Here is a 22,458-nt window from a genome sequence, read left to right on the forward strand (position 1 = left end):
CAAAATTGGATAATCAATGATTATCAGTTAATATAATAATAAAAAAAGGTTTTACTAATATAAATTTAAATTTTTTTAATGCATATTTCTATAGTATATTTAGTGATTATTTGGGATATAAATTCACGCATATTTTAAGGTTTTTTAGGACACAAAGTCCCTAGCCCTATAATTTCTTTTTTTTTTTACATATGAATTCTCAGTGAAAGATGAATGCATTAGTTTGATCATGATTTACCATGATGCGTGTTTTTCTTTTCCTTTTGTGCCCTTGTATATGATTTTGAACGAAAGGATTTATCCGATCACAAGGATCGTAGGATATATAAATCCGATAGGAATTTTTAGCCTAGTCGTTACTTTGAAAAGGGGTCATTTTACGAATTTCCTAATAGTTTTCTTAATTATTGTGAACAATTGACGAAAAGTTATGAAAATGCGGTTACATTTACAGCATTTATCGGTTTCGACAAAATTTAATTTTTGTTTCCATCGTCACTCAAAAATATGTAATCGAATAGACATTAAATTTTCATTAAATACTTACATCACCGTTTATCTATTATGGCAGTATTATAAATTCTAATATTTATAATCAATACTATAGATGGAATAATTTTCAATAATTTTTCGGGTATTCATAGAAAATTGAAATATTCATGTTTTCTTAGCATTTTTCCAGTAATTTCGAAATCGTAATAAATCGATAAAATAATTTTGTTAAGACAAAAAGTTTAAAAATTTAATTTAGATTACTTCATTTATATCTTTAGTTAAAAAAATATAGATTGAAGGAGACCATTACAAGCAGTCAACTTTGTATGAACTATTTACTTCTGTGTTAAATGAAAAAAAAAAAAATCAAGAATACCATGAACCAATAATGCAACATTATACTTCATATGGAACATTGACTGCTAGAGTTATTATTAAGTAATTTGATCGGTTATCAAGGATAAGAATCTAACTCTTCTTCAATATTTTTTTAATATTTAGTTAAATATATACATGAAAAAAAAAAGAATGCAGTTATGAATTTGTTCAGTTTTTTATAAATTATTTAAAAAATAAAACAATTAAAATAATAAATTGAAATTTGATGTAGTTCTTAATAAATAATGTAATAAAAACTAGGAATTTTTAAACTTTAAAAAAAGATTGTTAAAACAACAATTACGGCAATGTTATAATCTATGTAACATTTACAATATTGTATAACTTACTATTGTTTAAACAATTGTTTATTTATTTTTTATTTTTTATCATAACACTTGACATGATGAATAAATATTGTTATAAATTATTATAATAAATGTATAAAAACACTTTTGAAATCAATTAACTTATGACGATAAAATTGATTAGAAATACTTTTAACAACACGTCTAGTCTAAAATGTATTAGATCAATAATATATATATATGCTTCTTCAAAAACTATTTACACAAACACAATATTATTATAATAAAACAGAAAAGTATAAAATTATTTCAAAAAGTATAAAAAAAAAAAAATGAAATAAAACAATAACAATATTGAAATGTAGTACTAATTGGGTTAAATCAAAAGCAAAAAATAAAATGTATAATATAAATTAATTGATTTTAAATGTAGAAAAACATCACTTCCTCTTTAGTCAAACTGGAAAATAATTATCTGACAATTATAATTTAATAACTTCTAATTATAATCTATTAACTATGTATAAAAGTATTTGACAACCATCCAATCTAATATATGAGGATACAATCATATTTACAATTTACAGGATAGAAAACTTCAAAGTTAAAAAAATGTTTTTAAAATAAAACATGTAAAAAAAAATCATACAAGAAAATAAGATGAAAAAATATTCATAAGCCAATAAAAATCAACTCGTAGTCATACGCACAATTTTAGATACGACACAATGTATATCACAGAAAGTAGAATAAAATGCAAGAATTAGTAACATTTATTTTATTAATGATAAACTTAACTGAAAAAATATTATATCAGTTCAATTATTTTTGGCGTGTATTGTTTAATACTCGGTCCCTGCTATGCTCCCTGGCCGGAGGCGAATGTCGAGATTTTCTACTGCGTTTAATTTTTGCCATACTATCTTCACCGAAAACATCTCCTGTTCTTAACGCTGAGATGAGATCATCAAATTCTGTTTTATCACCCGTGTGATCATTAATTGATACTTGATTAGTGGTTCGACGTCCAGCAGATCCATTTGACAAAACACTTGCTCCGTCCTTACAGTTTTTCCGTTCAAGGGTTAATTTTTTTAACTAACAAAAAAAAAGAGTAATTACTAACATTTAACTAACCATTAGTAAATATAAATTATATAACACATACATCACTCTCATGCTTTATTCGCTTCTCTTCCTCTCCTCGTCTCCTTTTAACATTCATGTTATCTTGACGAGCTTCAAAAAGAGCTGTCAATAGTGAATCGAAAATAGCAAAGAAATCATCTGGTTGTATAGTAGAGTTGTCTTCTCCAAATAGTCTGACCGCCCTATCAAACTATAAGAAAATAATTTGTTAATTTAATTAGTTTTTAAATATCAGAATGCTGATGATTTAGTAAAATACATACTCTAGTTTTCATATCTTGGAACAAGTCTTCTAATTCGGAAAATTTACATGTTGCAGTAGTTAAAAACTCTTTCATTACTGGTAGGAACATATCACCCGGCACAACAGGTTGAACTCTCTGGAACTCAACTTCTCGTTCTACTTCTTTCAAATTATTTCTTAGCTGTAACATGTCTTTTTCGAGTTCAGCTAAGCTCACTTTAGAGGCACCTCTTACACGAGGTAAATCTTCTTCCAGTAACAAGATATCCTTGAACTATTTAATTAATTAATAATAATTAAATAATTAAAAAAAAAACACCTAACCAATCAAATATTACAAAAATATTTTTTATAATATATTACATACCTCCTTCTTCTCATCAGCCATATCAACAATGTAGTGTAATAATGTTGTACCTCGTACAGTACTTGATTTGGTGTCCTTAAGTCTATTTAGAGATGATAAACGGAAACCCCAAGCGTTCCCTCTTGCTCCTTTATTCATATAGTTTCCAAGAGCTAACACTAATTCTAGCAATTTTCTTAGGCGTCTGGAACGAGCTACTTCTCGTGATGCTTCCATCACAATTTTCGCTCTGCCTTCCACTTCACTTGTCCATGTAGCAAATTTCTTTTTGTATACTAGACTATTAAGACGTTGCTCGTAATGAGCAATTCTACAAAGCAAAAAAAAAAAAAAACCATAAATAAAATATTCGAGTAATTATATTTTTTTATAAAATACGAACTTGGAAATTTCATATAAAAATCGGTCAGCTCTGGCAAGACAACCCAAATCATCACTATGTTCTTCCAATAAGGCTGCTTCGTCTGGGCCTGGAGTGAATTTTAAAAGTTGTTCTACCATGTCCAATGGTAACACATCTTTAGTATCCATGTCCAAAATTACTCTGGCTATTTCCTCATCAGACATTTTCAATTTCGATAACAATATGGTACAGTTTTGAGCTCTGCGGCCATCAATTACTGACAACACTTTGGATTTGTTTTTTCCAGTTTGTCTTAAGTCCTCTAAGGACCCATCATTCTGAAGAAAAATTTACATTAGCCAAACAGTTTAACACAAGTTTTTTTTTGTTTCATTAAAAATTATACTTACCACTGTAGTACTGCCGTTGGGTTTTTGATTTTGGTATGCGCAGAATAGTTTGTCAACAGTCTCAAAGTCAATGATTGAATACATTTTGCCTTCGTCAATATCGGCCCATACGGTTCCAGCTACTTTGGTTTCTGGTAATTTGGCCCAGTTTAAGGACTTCAGAGGAGCAGAAGGTTTAGGAATTTCAACAGACCTCTGCTTGCTGGACAATTGAGGAGGACAGCCAGGAGGAGGTGGAAAATTTGGTTGGGGCAACTGTAGTGGAGGCGCTGGTGGAGGTGCGGGCCCACGGGTCTTAGCCATAGGTGGAGGCGGAGGTGGAATAGGCATTGAAGCAGTGAAATTAACTTTAGCATCGTCTGGTAAGCTTCCATTACTAAGCATTGCCTCTAACTTTCTCCTTTCTGTTTGCTCGTACAACACTCGGTGCTGCAATTCACTAGTAGTGTCTTCGAGTTCTGATACCTTTTGCTTAGTTTCCAAATGAATGGATATTTCCTTTTCCAAACGTTCTTTAACCCTTGAAATACTGGCTTCCATGTCTTCCTAAAGTAAATATAAACGTGTAATTAATAATGTAATTGAAATATTTGTTAAATATAGAATTTGATTACTTTTTCTTGGTTTCTTAAGTCTAGTTCTTGTTCTTTTTTAGCAAGTGAAACAGCAATACTACTGTTTTCTTTTTCAAGTTCTTCGGCTTTTTTTTTTGCAGCAACAAGTTCCTCTTCTTTGGCCAGTCTTTAAGATATTAAAATAACATAGAAATAAGTGTCTGTTATAATTCTAAAAAATGATTGGAAAATTATTATCTATTGACTTACAGATGAACTATTTCTTTGACATTTATATTAATTGGTGTCACGTCATTATCAGTACCAGCATCGGTTTGAAGAGTTATTTGCTGTACTATTCGGTCAAACAGAAGCCAGTGCTGTGGAAGACTTCCATACTCAACTGCAACACATTAAAATAACAATTATCATACAATATCAATACAATATAACTGTATTCTACCAATCCATCATATTCCGTTGATTTACTTACGAGGTAACAGCAAAAAGTGCTGAAAGAGTGAAAGGAAGTGAGGATATGCCGGAGAATGGCTCAATTTTCTGCGTAACAAATCGAACATAGAAGTAGCGCTTTGGGTATCTACTTGCTCCTAAAGTTAGATAAATGTTGAGGATAAATAATAATACTTGTAATTTTACAATGTTGACGAACGGATATGTTACCTGTTCGAATTTTCTCGCCAGTTCTTTTTCGTCTTCTTTGCGAACCATGTCGAAAAAATCAATATGTCGGTCCAACGTTTGATTCTCGTGTTCTCTTAACTTGATAGTAATATTCTTGAGACCAAGCTGCAAGAATTCATATCTTAAATGCAATCTAAACTCCAAGCTTTCTTGGCCGGGTCCATAACTTAGGACAGCGTTTACAAAAGACATGATTGCTGTCTTAACAGACAAATCGTCTCTGTATTTGCCAGTGTTTCTATCCAAATCATTAATTATGCCTTGGAATCTGGCACGTTCATGAGCAAACTCCTTGTACTCGGTCATGGCATTGAGGACCTTCTTGTGACCGCCAGCGACCAAACAGGAAGCACCAAGGATTTCCAACACGGCGACTTTAGTACGAGGGTTTTCAGTGAGTAGACTACGCGCAATCGTGTTAATGGCCGAAGGATGAGCCAGCACGTGAGATCTTCCAGTCTAGAGCGATACAAATCAATAATAATATTATTATAAGAAAAAGTGGTGCAAATAATAATTAGCTAAATAAACATGCGACGAATAATAATCTTAAAACACTAAACCACTAATTTTACCCGAATGTAAGAAATTTCCTTTTCTTTCGAACTTAGGTTTAATATCAAGAAAAACGATTAAGTACGAAGGGTTAGTATAAATTCTAAATTATTGTGTTTTCCTCTTATTATATAAATACTTCTATTAAAATATAAGTCACGATTCAATGGTCAAAAGATGAATATATTTATAAATATATAAGATTATTTAAATTATTAAAACATAAATATTTATGCAAGCCAACAGTTTTAAAAATAATAAACAAAAAATATTATACGTCGTTCACTATTACGTTTTAATTATACCGACAATAACAATTAGTCGCGAAACTATTAAAAAGTAAATGCTGCTGTGCGAGTAATTTACGAACGAGCACTAAGCAAATATTTAAGTAACAAACTTACAGAGTTGTTCATAAGGGCTTTAATACATCCAATTATTGATGTGTGTATAGCTCCTTGTTGAGTGTCGTAATCCATCGAAGATAATACTTCCAATAGAGTGACAAGTCCGTTAGCTTGGACAAATCTCAAGACGAAACTATGAGGCTGAGTTCGAAGAGCAGTCTTTAAGGAATCAAACAATTTGGTGTTCTCTCGTTGATCTCCGTTCGCAATTCTTATATGATCGATATAAGTTTCTGGAGATTGCGACAAATCGGTCGTGTTTTCTTGATCCTAAAATAAATTTAAAAAAAACTACTGTCAGTACGAAATGTTTTCGATAACATATTTTCTTTAGCAAGTATATTAATTTACATCTAATACCTTTTTTTTACTGCAGTAAATTTGCCATTTCTTTTCTTCGGGAAGTTCCAACATGGCTGCTTTATTTGTAGCCGTCAAATCAAGTTCTTCCTATAATGACGAATCATCGATAAAATATAGATTATACATGGTATCAAGATGTATAAAGTTAAGTAAATTGATATAAGTTAGAAAACAAATTACGACACGGAAAATAAATGATTCTACTACACGTAATATTCACGAACACACGTAAGTCCTGGGTTTCACCGTTTCTAATTCCAGGTCAAGAGTTAGGTTATGACCCATGTGGGTCCCTCAGGTTAAGAAATCGTTTAAAAAAAATAATGTCTATAAATTTTAAACTGTAACGGTTTGAATGAAAATTACACCATTACATTAATGAACAACGATGATTACAATTTAATGACAGAATGTGCGTATGTATAATATATACACAAACGTATGCCTTTTTAATTTTGTTTTGTATTATAACAGAGATCCTAACGCATTTAATTTGATTGCACGGTTCGCGACGGGTAATACTGAAATAATAACTGCCTTTCTTCAGGATTTCTTTTTTTCTTTTCCCTACCTACCCATCTTGACATACGTTTAAGTGGTATTGGTCGGTCAACGCATTGGTACGACAATCAAGTGGCTTTAAATTCATGTTCTCATTCCTTTCGATCTCCTTTGAAAAATCAATCGGTGCAAGGATAGTCACACGGTAAATGCCCAATCAGGGATAGAAATAATGTTTTCTCGGCTTTTACGCAGTAGCGCGACAATTATGAAACTATTCGAAAAAGTGGGCGATGGTAAATTAATTTTTTTCTTCAACGCGTTTTGGATTATTTATTGTATTTTTTTATGTGTATTCATTGTCGTATTCACAGCGTTTGCGGAGTTAAAAAAAAAAAAAATTAATACAATCGAGAGAGATAACGTTGTATTCGTATTTATACACAATAACATTGAGATTATATAACACGAGGATAGTTATTAAACAATCGGGTTAGACTGGTGCGGCGGGCAGGCGAAAGCAGTGGTCAATTATTTATAGGTCCTAAAAAACTGTGGTTCCGAGAGGACTTTTGGTAGGCCGATGTTTCCCTTGAGAATCAGACAGACATACAATGCGAGTCGAATGCGATCGCACGCAGTCGACGATGTGTGTGTGCGTGTGAATGTTACGTAAGTGGAAAACGATCATTGCGTAATCGTCACGACGCTGTCCTGGAGACGATTTTCCACGCACGTCCTGGCAATAATAATAACGTCGAATAATCGACGACGGTGACCACGGCCGACCTCACAATGCACTTACCACTAGCTCGGCGAACAGACGGTCTAGTTCTAGTTTCTCGGGCATGGGCAGAGTAGGTGTCATCGTCTGCAACGTCAGGGTGCCCGAATTATCGACCACACAGTAGGTGATCTCCGGCGGCTCGTCGTCCTGCAAATAATACCGATATATGACACATTGGAACACACACATTGTACAGTCGGTTTCCAGAGCAAAGCAACATTTAATAATAAACCCTATATAATACGGCTAATAATTGAACAATACCATTTACCTACTTACACGGTTTACGAGAACTAGCGTAAAAAAAAATCAATCGCAATCATTCTCGCGACGGCCGAAAGGTAAAAACCTACACCAATAAACACATATTTGTGTACACTACGATTTATACATATTTATCACATTATTTACGTGGAATATATAGGCCGCTATATGCGAATCATTTTGTACCGTAAACGAGTATGGTTATATATCAATGGTGGGCATTAACTTGTTAAAAAGTTAAAGTTAAGTTAAAAATTTAATTTTTAAACTTTTTAACTTAACTAGTTAATTATTTTTGTTTTTAACTTATTAACTTATTCAGTTAATTTTTTTATTGTTTTAACTTAGCTTTTTATAGTTAATTATCATTATTGTACAGTTAAGTTAATTCTAATTTTTTTTTATCACGTGGAACCATCAGGCTAAACTTATTCTTTCGATTTTGGTAATTTATTTTTCTAATATAATAACATAATATCCTCAATTCATAATAATCAAATTATATTTTAATCTATAGATACTATAGTAAATAGTAATAATTGATATTTTATCTATTGTATAGACTTGCTATTTTCACGAGTTCTATTTAATGATCTATTCGGTATTGAATAATACGATTTTAGTTTAGTCTAACTCTATAGTGTAGTTCTAAAAACAGGTTTAAAAATAAATAGCATAGCCTTTTAAAAGTGTAAAGTTAAAATTGGATATTAATAACACAGGTACCTGCTGGTTAGGTTAGGTCGTCCGAGATATTTATAAATTATAATTTATATTTCAGTATTCTGCGTATTCGTTATAAATACAAGCATAACATATGATATTAGAAAAATTAATTTTTTTTTAACTGAGTTAAGTTAATTTTATTTTCTATCTTAACTTTTAACTTATCGAGTTACTTTTTTTTTGTTAACTTTTAACTTTAACTGAAGGCAATTTAATTGAATTAACTTAACTAACCACAGTTAATTATTTTCATTAACTTGCCCACCTTTGTTATATATATATATACACACGTTAGAATTACATAAGATACGCTCAGTTATGCTGAAAAAAATATAATTGGAAAAATGGTTAAATGAGAACGACGTGGGCTTAGTATTGACATTTTACATCGAACGTCTTATAGGCTCATTCGACACATGTAACTGGTGAATTTGTAAATGTATAAGAAAGAATAAGGTTGGAAAGTCAACTTCACTATCTAACAATCTTTTTTAAAAGTTATTACTCAAATTTCACGTGAACCCCGCCACACAAAGTGGTAAGCATTACCATTATCTAACATGACGATTTCAACTGTCATCAAGCTCAGGTGTTGGCTGAACTAAAATATGCAGTGTAAAACTTTGATGGTGGAATTAAGCTAGAAATTCTTTGATAGCTTATTTTTATAATATTTTATTCAAACCAATTCAAACGGAACTTATTTCATTTTAATTTAGAAATCGACAATAATATTTTAATTATTATGCTCTATCAAAATTGTAATCATATTGGTTGTGCAACCCGAATATGAACTTAAAATTCATGAAACTAAACATATTACGTGACCTGAAAACGGAAAGATTCTATGACGTTTTACATCCTTTAAGGTTATGAAAAGTTATGTGTATAGCGTTTTAAAATTTGGAAAATAAATTTAAAAATATTCTTTATCCAATCATAGAGTATTTACTTTTGTAACTAGGATCTATAGATATTTATCTAATGAAAAGATATTAGATATGCATACAAACATGTTGTAATGAGTAATGAAGTCGAAAGGTTGGAAACTCGCAACACTCAAACCGGATGGTGATCATTTAAATGAGAGGTATTTTGCGAGATAAAATCATAATATGCAGAACTTTTTCTAGTCTACGTAGAGATTTGATTTTAATGTTATATTAAACTTGTATTAGCATGCTAACATATTTTAAATTTAATAAAATAAAAAAATAGATTTCAATATAATTTTTATGGAGAAATGATAAAATCTCAGTTAACTAAAAAATAGCGCGCATTTATTCACGGTAAAAACAGATATATAAGTTTAGAAGAATAAAATATTTGAACAGAATGAAATAACATTTCAAGTGCATCAAGTTATCATCACTATATGTAGTACCATACATGAACGTACTAAGGTTCTATACATCACTCTACGTCCTAAGCATCGACAATATGTATCTTTAGAGGTTATCAAATAAATAATATCCTTTGATAATTGACTGCGCCATATATGGGTGCACTTGTGTAGAACTCATCGGATTTAATTAAATCACCGCACGTGATGTATTACACATCGGGCGTCAAAAAATTAAGAATCAAAACGTCGACGAAGAGTAGTGTATTCTTTCTACTTTCTAATTTTTCACGTGTAATAATGCTTTTATACACGTACAATCATACACGACGCTTTTCATCGTCAGTAATGATCTTGAAACACGACGACCACGAGTCGACGGGTTACGTAACACGAACTTGATCGATGTATTTCTCTCGTTGTGCTGCAAAGAGAAATACGGTTTCGATGAAAAACAAATCGTCGACGACCGTACAACTCCTACGCATTGTTATTACTATTGTACGACTGTTTGTAGAAACCGGTCCAAGCGATACAAACACCACTATTGATGCGTGACTGCGCTTGACTACACGCGTGACGCGTTGATGTTCAACACGCGTTTCATCATCCCTTACGTTTCCCGATGTTTTCCGCGCGCACGGGGACAGTTTTTTTTTTTGGTCAGCGAAACGTTTTCCCAACAATAACACGTCAACAACCCTGTGCGTCCGCGCCCGACAACGATGACTCACCCGGTAGGAGAAAGCATACGCATATGAATAACATTAATAACACCGCGGATGTCTGCCCCGTAGATTAATCTACACGATTTGACCACGTGCGTGCGCGGCCCGGAGCGATCAATTACAACAACGAACAAAGACAAGGGAACGCTTGGGCTAGGTCAGCGAGCGTTTACGTCCCGAGAATTCCTTTCCTTCGGCACAATGGGTCCGTCTCCCGGTGCAGCGGTCGGCGATCCGTTCGCGGTTCAACGCGCGACGGGCTCGTTTCGCGGCCAAACGGTAAACCCGTCGTAATGTTCAACAGCTGCGCGGCACCGGGTCATCATCCGCACGCATGGTTAGATTTCGCGACGCCGGCGAAATTCAATCTTCCGGAAACGCAAACGAATTGGCTTGATTGTTGAAATTTCTATGCCTCGGGCAACGAGGCCGCGGGTGGTTAAACAATTAATTACACCACGTCAATAGGATAACGTTAGATTTTGGACAAATATATATTTTTCAATACGGTAAACATTGTAGTCAAGGAAAACCCCACGAAATTATGTATACCACCTACATACTCCTATTAACATGGCCCGAAATGTTTATAGTTAACCGTCTAGTCATCGGTTACATATTTTGGATTGAAAACTATAATGAAATAAATGAAAAAAATAAAATTATACATCGACAGATGAATAGGTGTGAATGTATTATTATGGCAATAGTGCATCTTCATACGGCGAGTTTTCTTTAACTCTCTTTTTTTATACCAAAATTATTAGATTCCGAGCGGAACAGCATCAGCAATGGGCTAATTGGTCCTGTAATGCATTTAATCGTATACATTTGGGGCGAAAAACGTGACCCGCCTGTTTTGTACAATACTATAACTTGCCTAAGTAAAATAGAAATCGAAAACAGATTATTATGCTTCAGAGAGGTCGTTATTTTTCATTCTCAAGAAACGTGAGTGCGGATAACAGTGAAATTTATAGCACACCGCACATCATTTGAGCGTTCTTTATAATTTTTTTTTTTTTTCAAAATCTCCATACATTTTCAGTTAACCGAATTTACAAGCAGTCATTACGATAGTGATGATGAATTTTTATAACTTTCAAATTTAAAACCATAACATATATAATATATTATCGAAGGGAGTGAATTAAAACGAATTCCAAACGTCCAGTATATTACGTCTAACGAACATGATTACCTAACATAAACGATGTAACCTAACCAGTCAGCAGTATGATTACTTATTTTTTCACCCCTATCTCATTTTCGGATAGGTCTAATTGCATAATGTTTGAATCGAATTCGGGTTCAAAACAGGAAATACATTTTAAAATCCGATTGCTTTTGTACTAAATAGAAACAAGCGTAATCCGACTCAAGCCCCTTTTGATTGAACTTCAATATAATTTTAAATTATATTATTGATCACATTTTTTTTAAATCAATTGTTAATGAAATGTCTAAATGAAGAAAAAATATCGGTCTTAAAATTATGCCTGTAGAAACATGAGTTTATATGATTACAAATAAAAATATGAATAAAAGTAAAACTATGGCTCTTATTTTTCCAGCTTAAAATTATTTTCAAGAGGGTCTTCCGTATTTTTACGTTTTATTTTTAACTTTATTGAACGATTCATAAAAATATGGTTTAAGTATAAAGTGTTATTATTAATATTATTTAATAGTACTTATTACTATAACTAAATAACTATATATAACTATCTATAATTATTATTAACGTCATTATATCATATCATATGTGATCGTATATAGATCAATATAAGAAAAATTACAATTTAAAGATAGACCCACCGAATCCTTCCACACGTAAAAACCACAAAGATTATGTTAATATATGTTGTACTAGATATACCTATAAAAAATTCTCACATAAAATAATAAAATTATACATTGATACGATTGGAAATGATTTAAAAAAAAAAAATGAAAATTACGTACGAATTGTAACAGTAACATATCAGATTAGTCGCAAAAAATATGAAGTCTTAAAATAAACACTTTACTACAGTAAACTACAAAAATCTAAATACATAAAAAAAACTGTTCGTTGTTTTGTAACAGCAGAACTATTTCCCAAGTGTTAGTACAGTATAAAAATTTTATAAGTTTATACGCCGGTAAACGTTTAACACCAGTCATTACTATTATTATTTTTATTATTACTGTTATTACATGATAATTTCGACATTTTCCATTTTCGAATCATTTTACACGACGTTAATGTGTGATTCTTAAATCGTGTTTAATTTACCAATACGATACGTTAGAACCAACATCGTTTTCTGTACACCTATTGTTATAATGACTCGGACATTCCCGTGTCGGAAAGATCCGAACGGTAATCGATGGATTGAAATTACGACTGCAGTGAAACTTCGTAACATTATTTTCAAAGTGAAAAATTAAAAAAAAAATAAAAACTCCTATCGAAATGGTCTTGCGCTGCTGCAGCTGTTTCGAGCATAATAATATTATGCGTCGTGTGAGCGTTAAAATTTCACATGTATAACACAATATATTAAAAACCCGAGAGTGTACCGCAGGATTGATGACGGGTGCACGGGCACACGGGCACTAACCGTTCGATTAACAAGAACAATATAATAATTACTGTACAACGAATGTACGCCTTGAGCGAGTATAAAAAGTATATATAAACAGTACGACGTGCATGGAACAACACATGATACGTGATGAACGAATCGAGAAGTCTGCGAAAATCGTCAAGGAATCGTATGACCGACACATGAGAACAGCACAACGAAACTCGTGGGCGAAACGATAACGCGGCCGCCCGTAGGGCAATCGCATATTACGCGAAGTCCTTAACCGTGATGTTAATTATAATAATCGTTTATCCTGCGGTTCGGGTTACGATACCACTATTCGTCCTCCAAGTAAATTACTCGGATATACTTAAAAGACATGTACGTATTGCCCTTGACGACAACCACTGTCGCGGTGTATGGAATCGTAAGACGGATTGTGTAATTATTTATGTACAGTAGTATAATACACAGTGTTTATTTCAGACCTTCTGTCCCGGGAGGGGGGTATCGTAAATATTCAAGGGGGATACCTATGCTATAGGATTAAAAATATAATCTTTAAGTTTATTGATATTAGATAGATACTAACAAATGCATAAGATCATAAAAAAAAAAATTTTGTAAAAGAGCGCTCTGTGGTGGGATACACATTAAGCATTCAGCCAATTTTTTTCAAATTTGCATATTCAATATTTTTTTTTGAATACATAGATATAAAACATAATACTTACATATAATACATAGATATTATTAGGACAGAGGACTTGAAGCATTTGCATATTTGTTTTGCGCAGTCACAAAAATAGCAGAGTACGAAACAAATACGTTTCATGCTTTCACAAAGCTAGTTTTGAAATTTTATTTTGCATATAAATGCATATTTTGAGTCCTTTTTGTTTTTAGGGCATATTTTACACTTTTATACGCTATTTTATACTTTTTAAGACATATTTAACTTAAATTGATTTTTTCCAAAGCGACATTTTTATTTCAAACAATACAATAGTCAAAATTTTTGGATAAAAATGTAATTATTTTTAATTTTTGTCGTATAATATGGTTTTTGACTGTCCGCGGGCACATATTTTTCCTAGAAATGATAACGATCTAACGTCGTTTCTTTAGAGAAAATTAAGTAAAATATATTTTGTTTATTTGGTTATGGTATATAATATATTTAAATTATGTAATTGTTTTGCCTTGTTTTTAATGCTATTTATATTATTAATACTTTTAAATAAAAAGGCTAAAAAAAAATTTAAGTGCATATTATGGGGTTTTTAAGTGCATAGGTGCTTGCATATTTAGAGCTTTTTTAGAGTTACAATTCCTCTGCCCTAGATATTATAAATACATTTGTTTATGTTTCCTTTTACTAAACTATTTGCAACATACTTAAATGAATTTAGGTCTACCCAAACATTGGTTCGTTCAAGACTAGGGAAGTATAAGCAAATTGTCAATATATCTTCTTCAGTGATCGTGTTTAAAAATTCAAATGATTCAAATAAAGCGCTGATTTTAATAATTTTATTAAAACGTGATCGCATTTGTGACATCATTGTATCAACAAATTTGTTTTACTTCTTTCAAATTTTTTATTTTGTTTTAATTTTTAATTATTTGTCTTAATACTCCCGGTCACCCCCTTGAAATAAACACGGATAATACAACAAACACCGTGATTACACTTCCGTCATATTTTAACCACATATTTATTATTATTATGATGATTTATTATGATATTTATTTTTTTTTTACCTGGAGGCAGCCGCACCAGCCTTTTCTTCCACGTGCGCTGGGGGTAGGCATCATTCCTGACAATCTTCCCGCCAAACCCGCCATGGAGCGGGGCACAGCCTGAAACGAGAGAAAAAACGTTAAAAACATATCGTAATAAAAATCAATCCTTTTAATGAAATCTATTTCAATTCCATAATTCAAAAAAAATTTAGTTTTATCGGAACAAAACAGAGTGGATAAGAGCGGTTTAAATATTTTAATATTGATCACGATAATTACACGGGATTAGTAATAAATTATTAAACCATACTAATAAAAATAGTTGGTATATAGTAATCTAACCGCACTGTATATGTCTATTTTAAACTCGACGACGGCCACATTTGTGTGACGCATTATCTACTATTATAGGATTAAAACAATAAATAAATAAACATAACACAAATAATACAAATAGCATTATTTATAATAATTCTTCAACGCATACGGAATATCATTACGTGTATCACAGACAAACCGTAAGTACCTCTACGTATGATGATAATCTCAGCCAATAAATTGATCCACCTGCGTAATCGTTCCACATTATTATAATATAATCGTTTTATCATCAATATGTACAATCTCAACCGTACAACTATTCATATTTGACGTTGCGCACGTCATAACTACGTTTATTACAGTACGCTTTTTGCACATGCTCTTGACGGATGGAAACAGTATAATACAATATGTATAATATCTAGGAAAGAATTTAAATGTTACCCATGCGACATGATTTACAAGCGCAGTGCATACATTTATGACGTTATTGTGCGCACTGTTTACTTTATTGACTTCTCACATTTGATGATAAAGTAGTAAAACGAAAAATGATTATACTTATAGAGAGACTTTGAAAAAAAGTCACGCCTTTTTTTAATTTGGGTGGTTAAAAATTAATTATGTTACGATATTAATCTAAATAAAAACATAATCATTAAACATATCACATCGTATATACAGGTACTCCGTATTATAGGTATATTTTTTTTTATGTAACATAATAATACAACTATAAGTTTTAAAAAATATTCATCAAAAAAATGAGGAGTAATATGTTTTAAACGTAAAAACAAATAATACCTCAATTTCAAAAATTACTTAACTCATTGCATGCAATAATGATGGAAATATTTGTATTTTTTACTTCATTAAAATCGAATTTCGTTATTTTTTCTTTTACTTAAAATATTACATAAACATTATTTGATGATATTAAAAATAAAATTTCGCTGAAAAGTAAGTTTACTTTATCACATAAATTCGAGTTATCCAAGTCATATTAGATAATGTGGAGATATATGTCGTAAACATTTTACGACCTAGGACTGAAAGTATATAGCTAACTACAATATGACATATTGAGTGCATTACGAAAATTATAACACGTTGTTTTAAAATGTAAATTATATATCGTATTAAGGCGGTGACCAAAGAGTACAGTTTAAAGTTTTTTATCCAATTTCGTTCATAGTTATTACAATATGTTTTGGTTATAATATATAACATTTTTATAGGACCATGAAAAAATCGAACTACGAGTACAATTTCGTTATAAAATGATAAACATTATAAAAACTAACAGGTTCCTAACTATTTTATTTATATATATATATATATATATATATATATATATATATATATATATATCATAATAATCTCGATAATAGCATGATGTTAATAACTGGCGTGTAAAAAATATAACTGAATACAAACACGAAAACATGTTTCGTGTACGTATTAGCCATCATAACCACGTCGTATACACAATTTGATTTTATCTGATTTTATCGATGAAAGTTGAATTCGTTAGCTCAATGAGTCGAAACGTCTACACTATACGGCGTCGCCCACGCGACAAGTCTTCGTATGGACATAATATAATTATTCGAATCAATTGTGGTGAAAAGATAATGATTGGACTCGGTAGGTGTTTATCAAAACATTACAGCCGTCCGAGTTCGAGACAGTTACGATACGTAAACACTTACGACGTGAATAATAAAACCGATTAAAAATCGGTGTGGGAACAATACAGACACGGTACGATGTGTATTCATCGCCGGATATAACGGGGTTGCGGATGCGTCGAGGTCCTTAAATGCAGGTTCTAGATTTTCTTTGTGGCATTAAAATATGTTACATTATGATAATGATGTATAATATACATCAAAAACGTTTTATATTCAAGTATAATGAACAATGTTTCAATAAATATACTACGAATATTTGACAAAACAATGAAATTGTTCACTGAACATTTGTTTACTAACAGTAACATAATATTATTTAATATTTTAACACGTATTAAAGGAATATATAAGGTATGAGTAAATCTAATTGTATTATTTTCAAGAGCCTTTGATTAGTGGTTAGTTGCACCCTGGTCTCGGGAGACTTGAATTAAGGCTAACAAAGAACCAAATATACGCGTGTCCAAGAATTACCGAGATACAAATATGTATTACAGTAGGTACGATCTACTACTCGATTCACTCTTGGTTCGCGCGCTAATCAAATTATTCACATGTACCGGCGTGGACGGGGAAAACGAATCGAAACAACCACCGTGAACAACTATAACAATACGCATCATCACCAGCACCGCGGTAGTAGGTTTCTTTTCTCCCGGATTTTTCTTCTGCCCGCACTCAATCACGTAGCCAAAACACTGCACGCGCACACAACCCGATCGCGCATCTTCGTATTATCATGGTCGTCCGTCTTCCGAAACGCGGTACGTACCTACCTACGACCCGGTTTTCACTTTCGAATAACGTAGCCTTGCGTCTGCGGTTTCCGACCGCGGAAGGCCCCACGTATATGTATAACAAACGATACGTACTCGCTACTACATTCGTAGACATATTATTTATGATGTATTACGTATACGGTTGTCATCCGTCATCCCGGCAAGACAATTCGTTTCGGAAGAGACGATCTCGTTCTCTATGTTGATCTGGGTAACCTTGTATACTCGGACAATATATTTTTCCGTCTTCACGTGATGCGTGCAGCATATAATACGCGGGCGCGCGCGCGCACCGAGACAATAAATTATATTATATGATACATCAATAACGCTAAGTGAACCTATCAACGTCCTACGAAGGAAAAAAAGATCGAGAGAAAAAAAAAACGAAACAAAATAATAATAAACCGCTGCGAGATGGATTTTTTTTCACTATTATTTTCAGCCGTAGACTTACGATCGTTTTGAACGATTAAACACTCCGAGTTACCTATACGACACTACACTACCATACAATTATACGAGTATTACGCATATTATAGTGTTAGTATTATATTTATAGACGACGGGTGGTAGTGATCATGCGTTTATTGCGTACAGCACAAAACCATGGTATCGACCTCGAGACGCGAAGCGGAAACGTGGTGCGCCAAATTTGTTTTTTATACGCGCGCGCAAAGTATGTGTTTACGATTTGTATTTATTAAATTTAATACCGGGAAGTATATCGCGAAGGAATGTGAAAGTGAACGTAATATACGTCATGTCAAGTCCGCGGCGGAGCACCGCGCAAGTTGATACAACAAGCTCGCGCGTTTTCTAACTGATTGCAGTAGCAGAATTCGCGAAAAACAACAATATTTGCATAAGTACAGCAATAATAAATACTAAATTTGTAAACGCGACCATCATCAAGTTCACAAAGGGATAATCATGTATGGTCAGGGTAGATTTTGTATAACTAACATCCAACAATAATCATTTCCATTTAAATATTGGTATAAACTATAAAATGTACAATGTTTTACATACATCATCTATTTTTGCACTAAGGATTTTAAAACGATTAATCCTACGAACTCGGTTCAACGCTAGCTAAGCTCCAATGTGTTCAGTTATTATAATAATACGACATTGTCTTTATTACAGAGTTCTAATCGTACTGTAAAATAAAATTTTAAAAATTAATTTTCTTTTTTTGATTTTGTTTTCTAATCGAACGGGAGATTTTGAACTTTTATACTTATCGTTGGGTACGCCATTGAACGTACTATACTTTTATACATAAATAGTATATATATTTATATATATTCTTTAATGCCGAAAAAGTGCATATTATTAAAGATAGAGTAAAATCGATTATTAATAAAACGTGCAAATTATAACGAAAAAATGAATAGTTTAAGCAGCGTGTGAATACGATATTTTAATGATCTACCACGAGGATTAAAAAGCAAAGCATCACGTTGGATCACTTTTGGAGCAACTAAGTATTCATATATTATATACTTTATACCACATAATACTCACACGACCAGTTACATAAGTTCCACCTTTTCTACTGCAGCCATCGTTGTTTCATTACACCAAAAATTTTATTTTATAATAACATTTTTATTTATTAAGATCCTCCGTTTATATAATAATATATTATATATGATACCTATGGATAGTTTTCATTTTAACGTACGAAACATCTGCACGAATACACGACTCGACGGTTTTGTCAAATAACAATTATAGTTTTAATATTAATATTTATAAATCATAACGTGTTGAAGTTTATTTTAGTTTATCCTGTACACAGTTCTATGGCTTTTGTGAATGATAACCGACTGGACTACATAAGCCATATCGCCTATATTGGAAGAATCTTGGCTTGTAATGAATTAAAAAAAACACACATACACACACACACCTTTTCGTGTCACTGGACTCCAACCCATTTAGTGTCAAATATTTATCAAACCAAAACACGTGTGAATATATAGGTACATACATACTCGCCTCTATAACTGTTTGGTTTTTAGAATCAATTCTATATGCACAGCGCTGTTAAAAATCATGTCACTTCAGTATGAAAGACTAGAATTATACTCGACACGTATGTTCATACAATTTTATAGACCAATTGTTGATTTTGTACTTTTGGCTCGTATTTAGAAAGACAAAACATATTATATTTCTGAACGTAACAGTATAATTTATTACATTTTAAATATGTTAACTTTATGTTGAAAATATCCGTACTGCCCTCATTGGGAAACTATATTATTATCAACATTATTATAAAATGCAATAGTTTCATCAGAAAATAAAAGAGCCGTGCATATTGTAGATAATCTAATTCGCAATAAAATGTAAGCCACTAGAAAGAAATCTACGCATGATAAAGAGGAATAAATAATATTTTTCGATTCTTCATTTTATATTTACCTAGTTAAACAACAAAAATAATTTACAATACATTTAGGCATTTCAATACAAAGTCCTAAGAGATAATGTAGTTGTATCAATATTAAGAACAATGATTTATTGAAATTATCATGACAACATAAACTTATACTTTATTTCGATAATCTGAATTACATACGTCGTTCCTATAAAAAAACCGTATAGATTTTATTTTAATCGATTCTGAAATATAAGTAGGTGCATGGATATGCATTTAAAGTATTAGCGATATAATATATATTAAGCGCCATTCAATACGTATAATATAAAAATATGTACCAACGGCGTTACGTAAATGAACACAATGTTCCAAAGTGCTAACGAAATGCCTAGAAAATTATAGTTAAACAACAAACGTATACATGCATACGATTTCCTACAGATTGATTATTTCCATTACATATTTAAAATCGTAATAAAATGTGCATAAAATTAAAGTGGTTATTGATGGCCAAGAAAATAATACACAATACAACATTATGTGGCTTACCTTGAAAAACTTTCGCGTTCCCATATGTTTGATATGAGGGTTATACGGGGGTACAATACAGAAACGATTTATACGAATAAACTGAATCGTTCAACGTGGTTCTACGCACAAAACGGTTACGGTAATTATATAGTCAAAATCCCAATGATAACGAATACACATATTATAACAATAATAATAATGCGTTGTTACTTCGATGTTACCACTGTTACTAGTTGGTCAAAAAATAGACGATATTTACTAGACGAAGAAATTATTATTTATTAGTTATAAAAATTTTTAAATGCATGTGGACAGTGAACGAAGGAATTATATGCAAAGTAATAAACAAAAAAAAAAAAAATCAAAATAATTTATCATCTCGGCGGTACGTTAATGATGACGAATAATTATTAGGTACTTGATATCATAACTACATCATTGTTTAGGGGGAAAAACAATTAGATTGTGAGAAATTCAAGATCAGTTACTTTCTCATAAAAATACAAAAAAAAAATAAAACTAATAAACGAAATTCGATACATATTATTTTTTTCAACTCGGTGTCGACGAACTTCGATGAGTTTCGATGCTGATTAGCAAAATGAACCGCCGAAAATATCATTATCATTCTGTACTCGTATTATTAATCGAGGGAGAATGAAAAAATATAGCTCAAAATATTCGCTTTCACTAAAATAAAACGGAATGGAAAAAAAAATAAATAGTTCGGCTTTTTCATCGTGGGTGCCATCTGCAATAGCACCAGACAGCAGAGTGCACGCTGATTATATCATTCGTGTCGACTAAAATCGACGAACGAAAATAAATGACAGATGTTCGCGGGGACAGGATTGTGCGATGGGTGCTCGACTGGACAATCGACTGCAGAGTGCGGTAGGCTATGGGAATTTTTCGTGCTTTTTACACGCCTTCAAACAAATTCGTGGGAGAAAAACAAAGTGAAACTAAAAAAGTTTTTAAAAAAAAACCAGGCCACTGCTGTCCTGCCGATATCAGTACCACTGTATCTGTATAATATATTTTATAATATATAATATATAATATAATTTCGCAACAGTATGGAATAAATCTAATCTAACCTAACACACAGTGGGGTAAACTGGCTGCTAAGCCAAGAATTGTTCAAGTTTTATTCGACCGCTTTTTTTTCTTTCTTATTTAGTGAACCTAGTGTCTTAGGGACTTCTAGCATTTGCATACTTTTTTTAATTATTTTTAAATGTAGCAGAGTGCGAAATAAATCCGTTTTTCGGTGCTATGATATCGGATCTAAAATTTGAATGTACATATTTTTGCATATTTGATTAATTTTGTAGGAGTGTATATTTTAAAATTGTTATACTTATTTTGCATACTTCGACAATTTTTCCAAATTTAAAATTAAAAATTATAGATACATAAAACTATATATACATATTTCAAACGAACAAAAAAATTTTACTAAAGGGCCTTATTACTTTCAGTAATATGCTATCTGCAAATTACCTCTCATATCTGGTTATAATTTTTGTAAGAATAAATAATACTATAAACCCGTATCGATCGTATAACCTGTTGGATATCGACCGAATGTCGATAAAGATAATAGTCGATATAGAATAATAGATTATTTATTTAGTTTAGTTGATTATTATCCGTCGTTGTTTTTGCTAACCACGCAACGTCGAATCATACGTAAAACGTAGTACGGGTATATTTTGTAAAATTGTGTAATGCCGAAAGTAGCTGACTACAAAGTTTTGTTTCGGAGTTTAAATATACATTTACATCCG

General features: G+C 31.8%; 1 protein-coding gene across 3 annotated transcripts in view; it reads right to left on the reverse strand.

Annotated features, from left to right (window-relative positions):
- Positions 1-1,833: 1,833 nt before the first annotated feature.
- The window catches only part of LOC112681653 (disheveled-associated activator of morphogenesis 1), a 47,899-nt gene continuing 27,274 nt past the window's right edge, over positions 1,834-22,458 (reverse strand). For all 3 annotated transcript variants that reach the window (XM_025551910.1, XM_025551913.1, XM_025551912.1), the window contains 14 exons: positions 14,964-15,062; positions 7,585-7,713; positions 6,276-6,365; positions 5,913-6,185; positions 4,933-5,412; positions 4,742-4,859; positions 4,519-4,651; positions 4,309-4,435; positions 3,695-4,240; positions 3,324-3,622; positions 2,942-3,251; positions 2,594-2,848; positions 2,350-2,520; positions 1,834-2,279 (listed from right to left, as the gene is read on the reverse strand). In XM_025551910.1, the coding sequence (XP_025407695.1) occupies positions 2,004-2,279; positions 2,350-2,520; positions 2,594-2,848; positions 2,942-3,251; positions 3,324-3,622; positions 3,695-4,240; positions 4,309-4,435; positions 4,519-4,651; positions 4,742-4,859; positions 4,933-5,412; positions 5,913-6,185; positions 6,276-6,365; positions 7,585-7,713; positions 14,964-15,062 (3,306 nt within the window). In that variant the 3' untranslated portion in view covers positions 1,834-2,003. The remainder of the gene's footprint in view (positions 2,280-2,349; positions 2,521-2,593; positions 2,849-2,941; positions 3,252-3,323; positions 3,623-3,694; positions 4,241-4,308; positions 4,436-4,518; positions 4,652-4,741; positions 4,860-4,932; positions 5,413-5,912; positions 6,186-6,275; positions 6,366-7,584; positions 7,714-14,963; positions 15,063-22,458) is intronic.

Source organism: Sipha flava, unplaced genomic scaffold (assembly GCF_003268045.1).
Source record: "Sipha flava isolate LNK unplaced genomic scaffold, YSA_version1 194_pilon_pilon, whole genome shotgun sequence".
Taxonomy (NCBI): domain Eukaryota; kingdom Metazoa; phylum Arthropoda; class Insecta; order Hemiptera; family Aphididae; genus Sipha; species Sipha flava.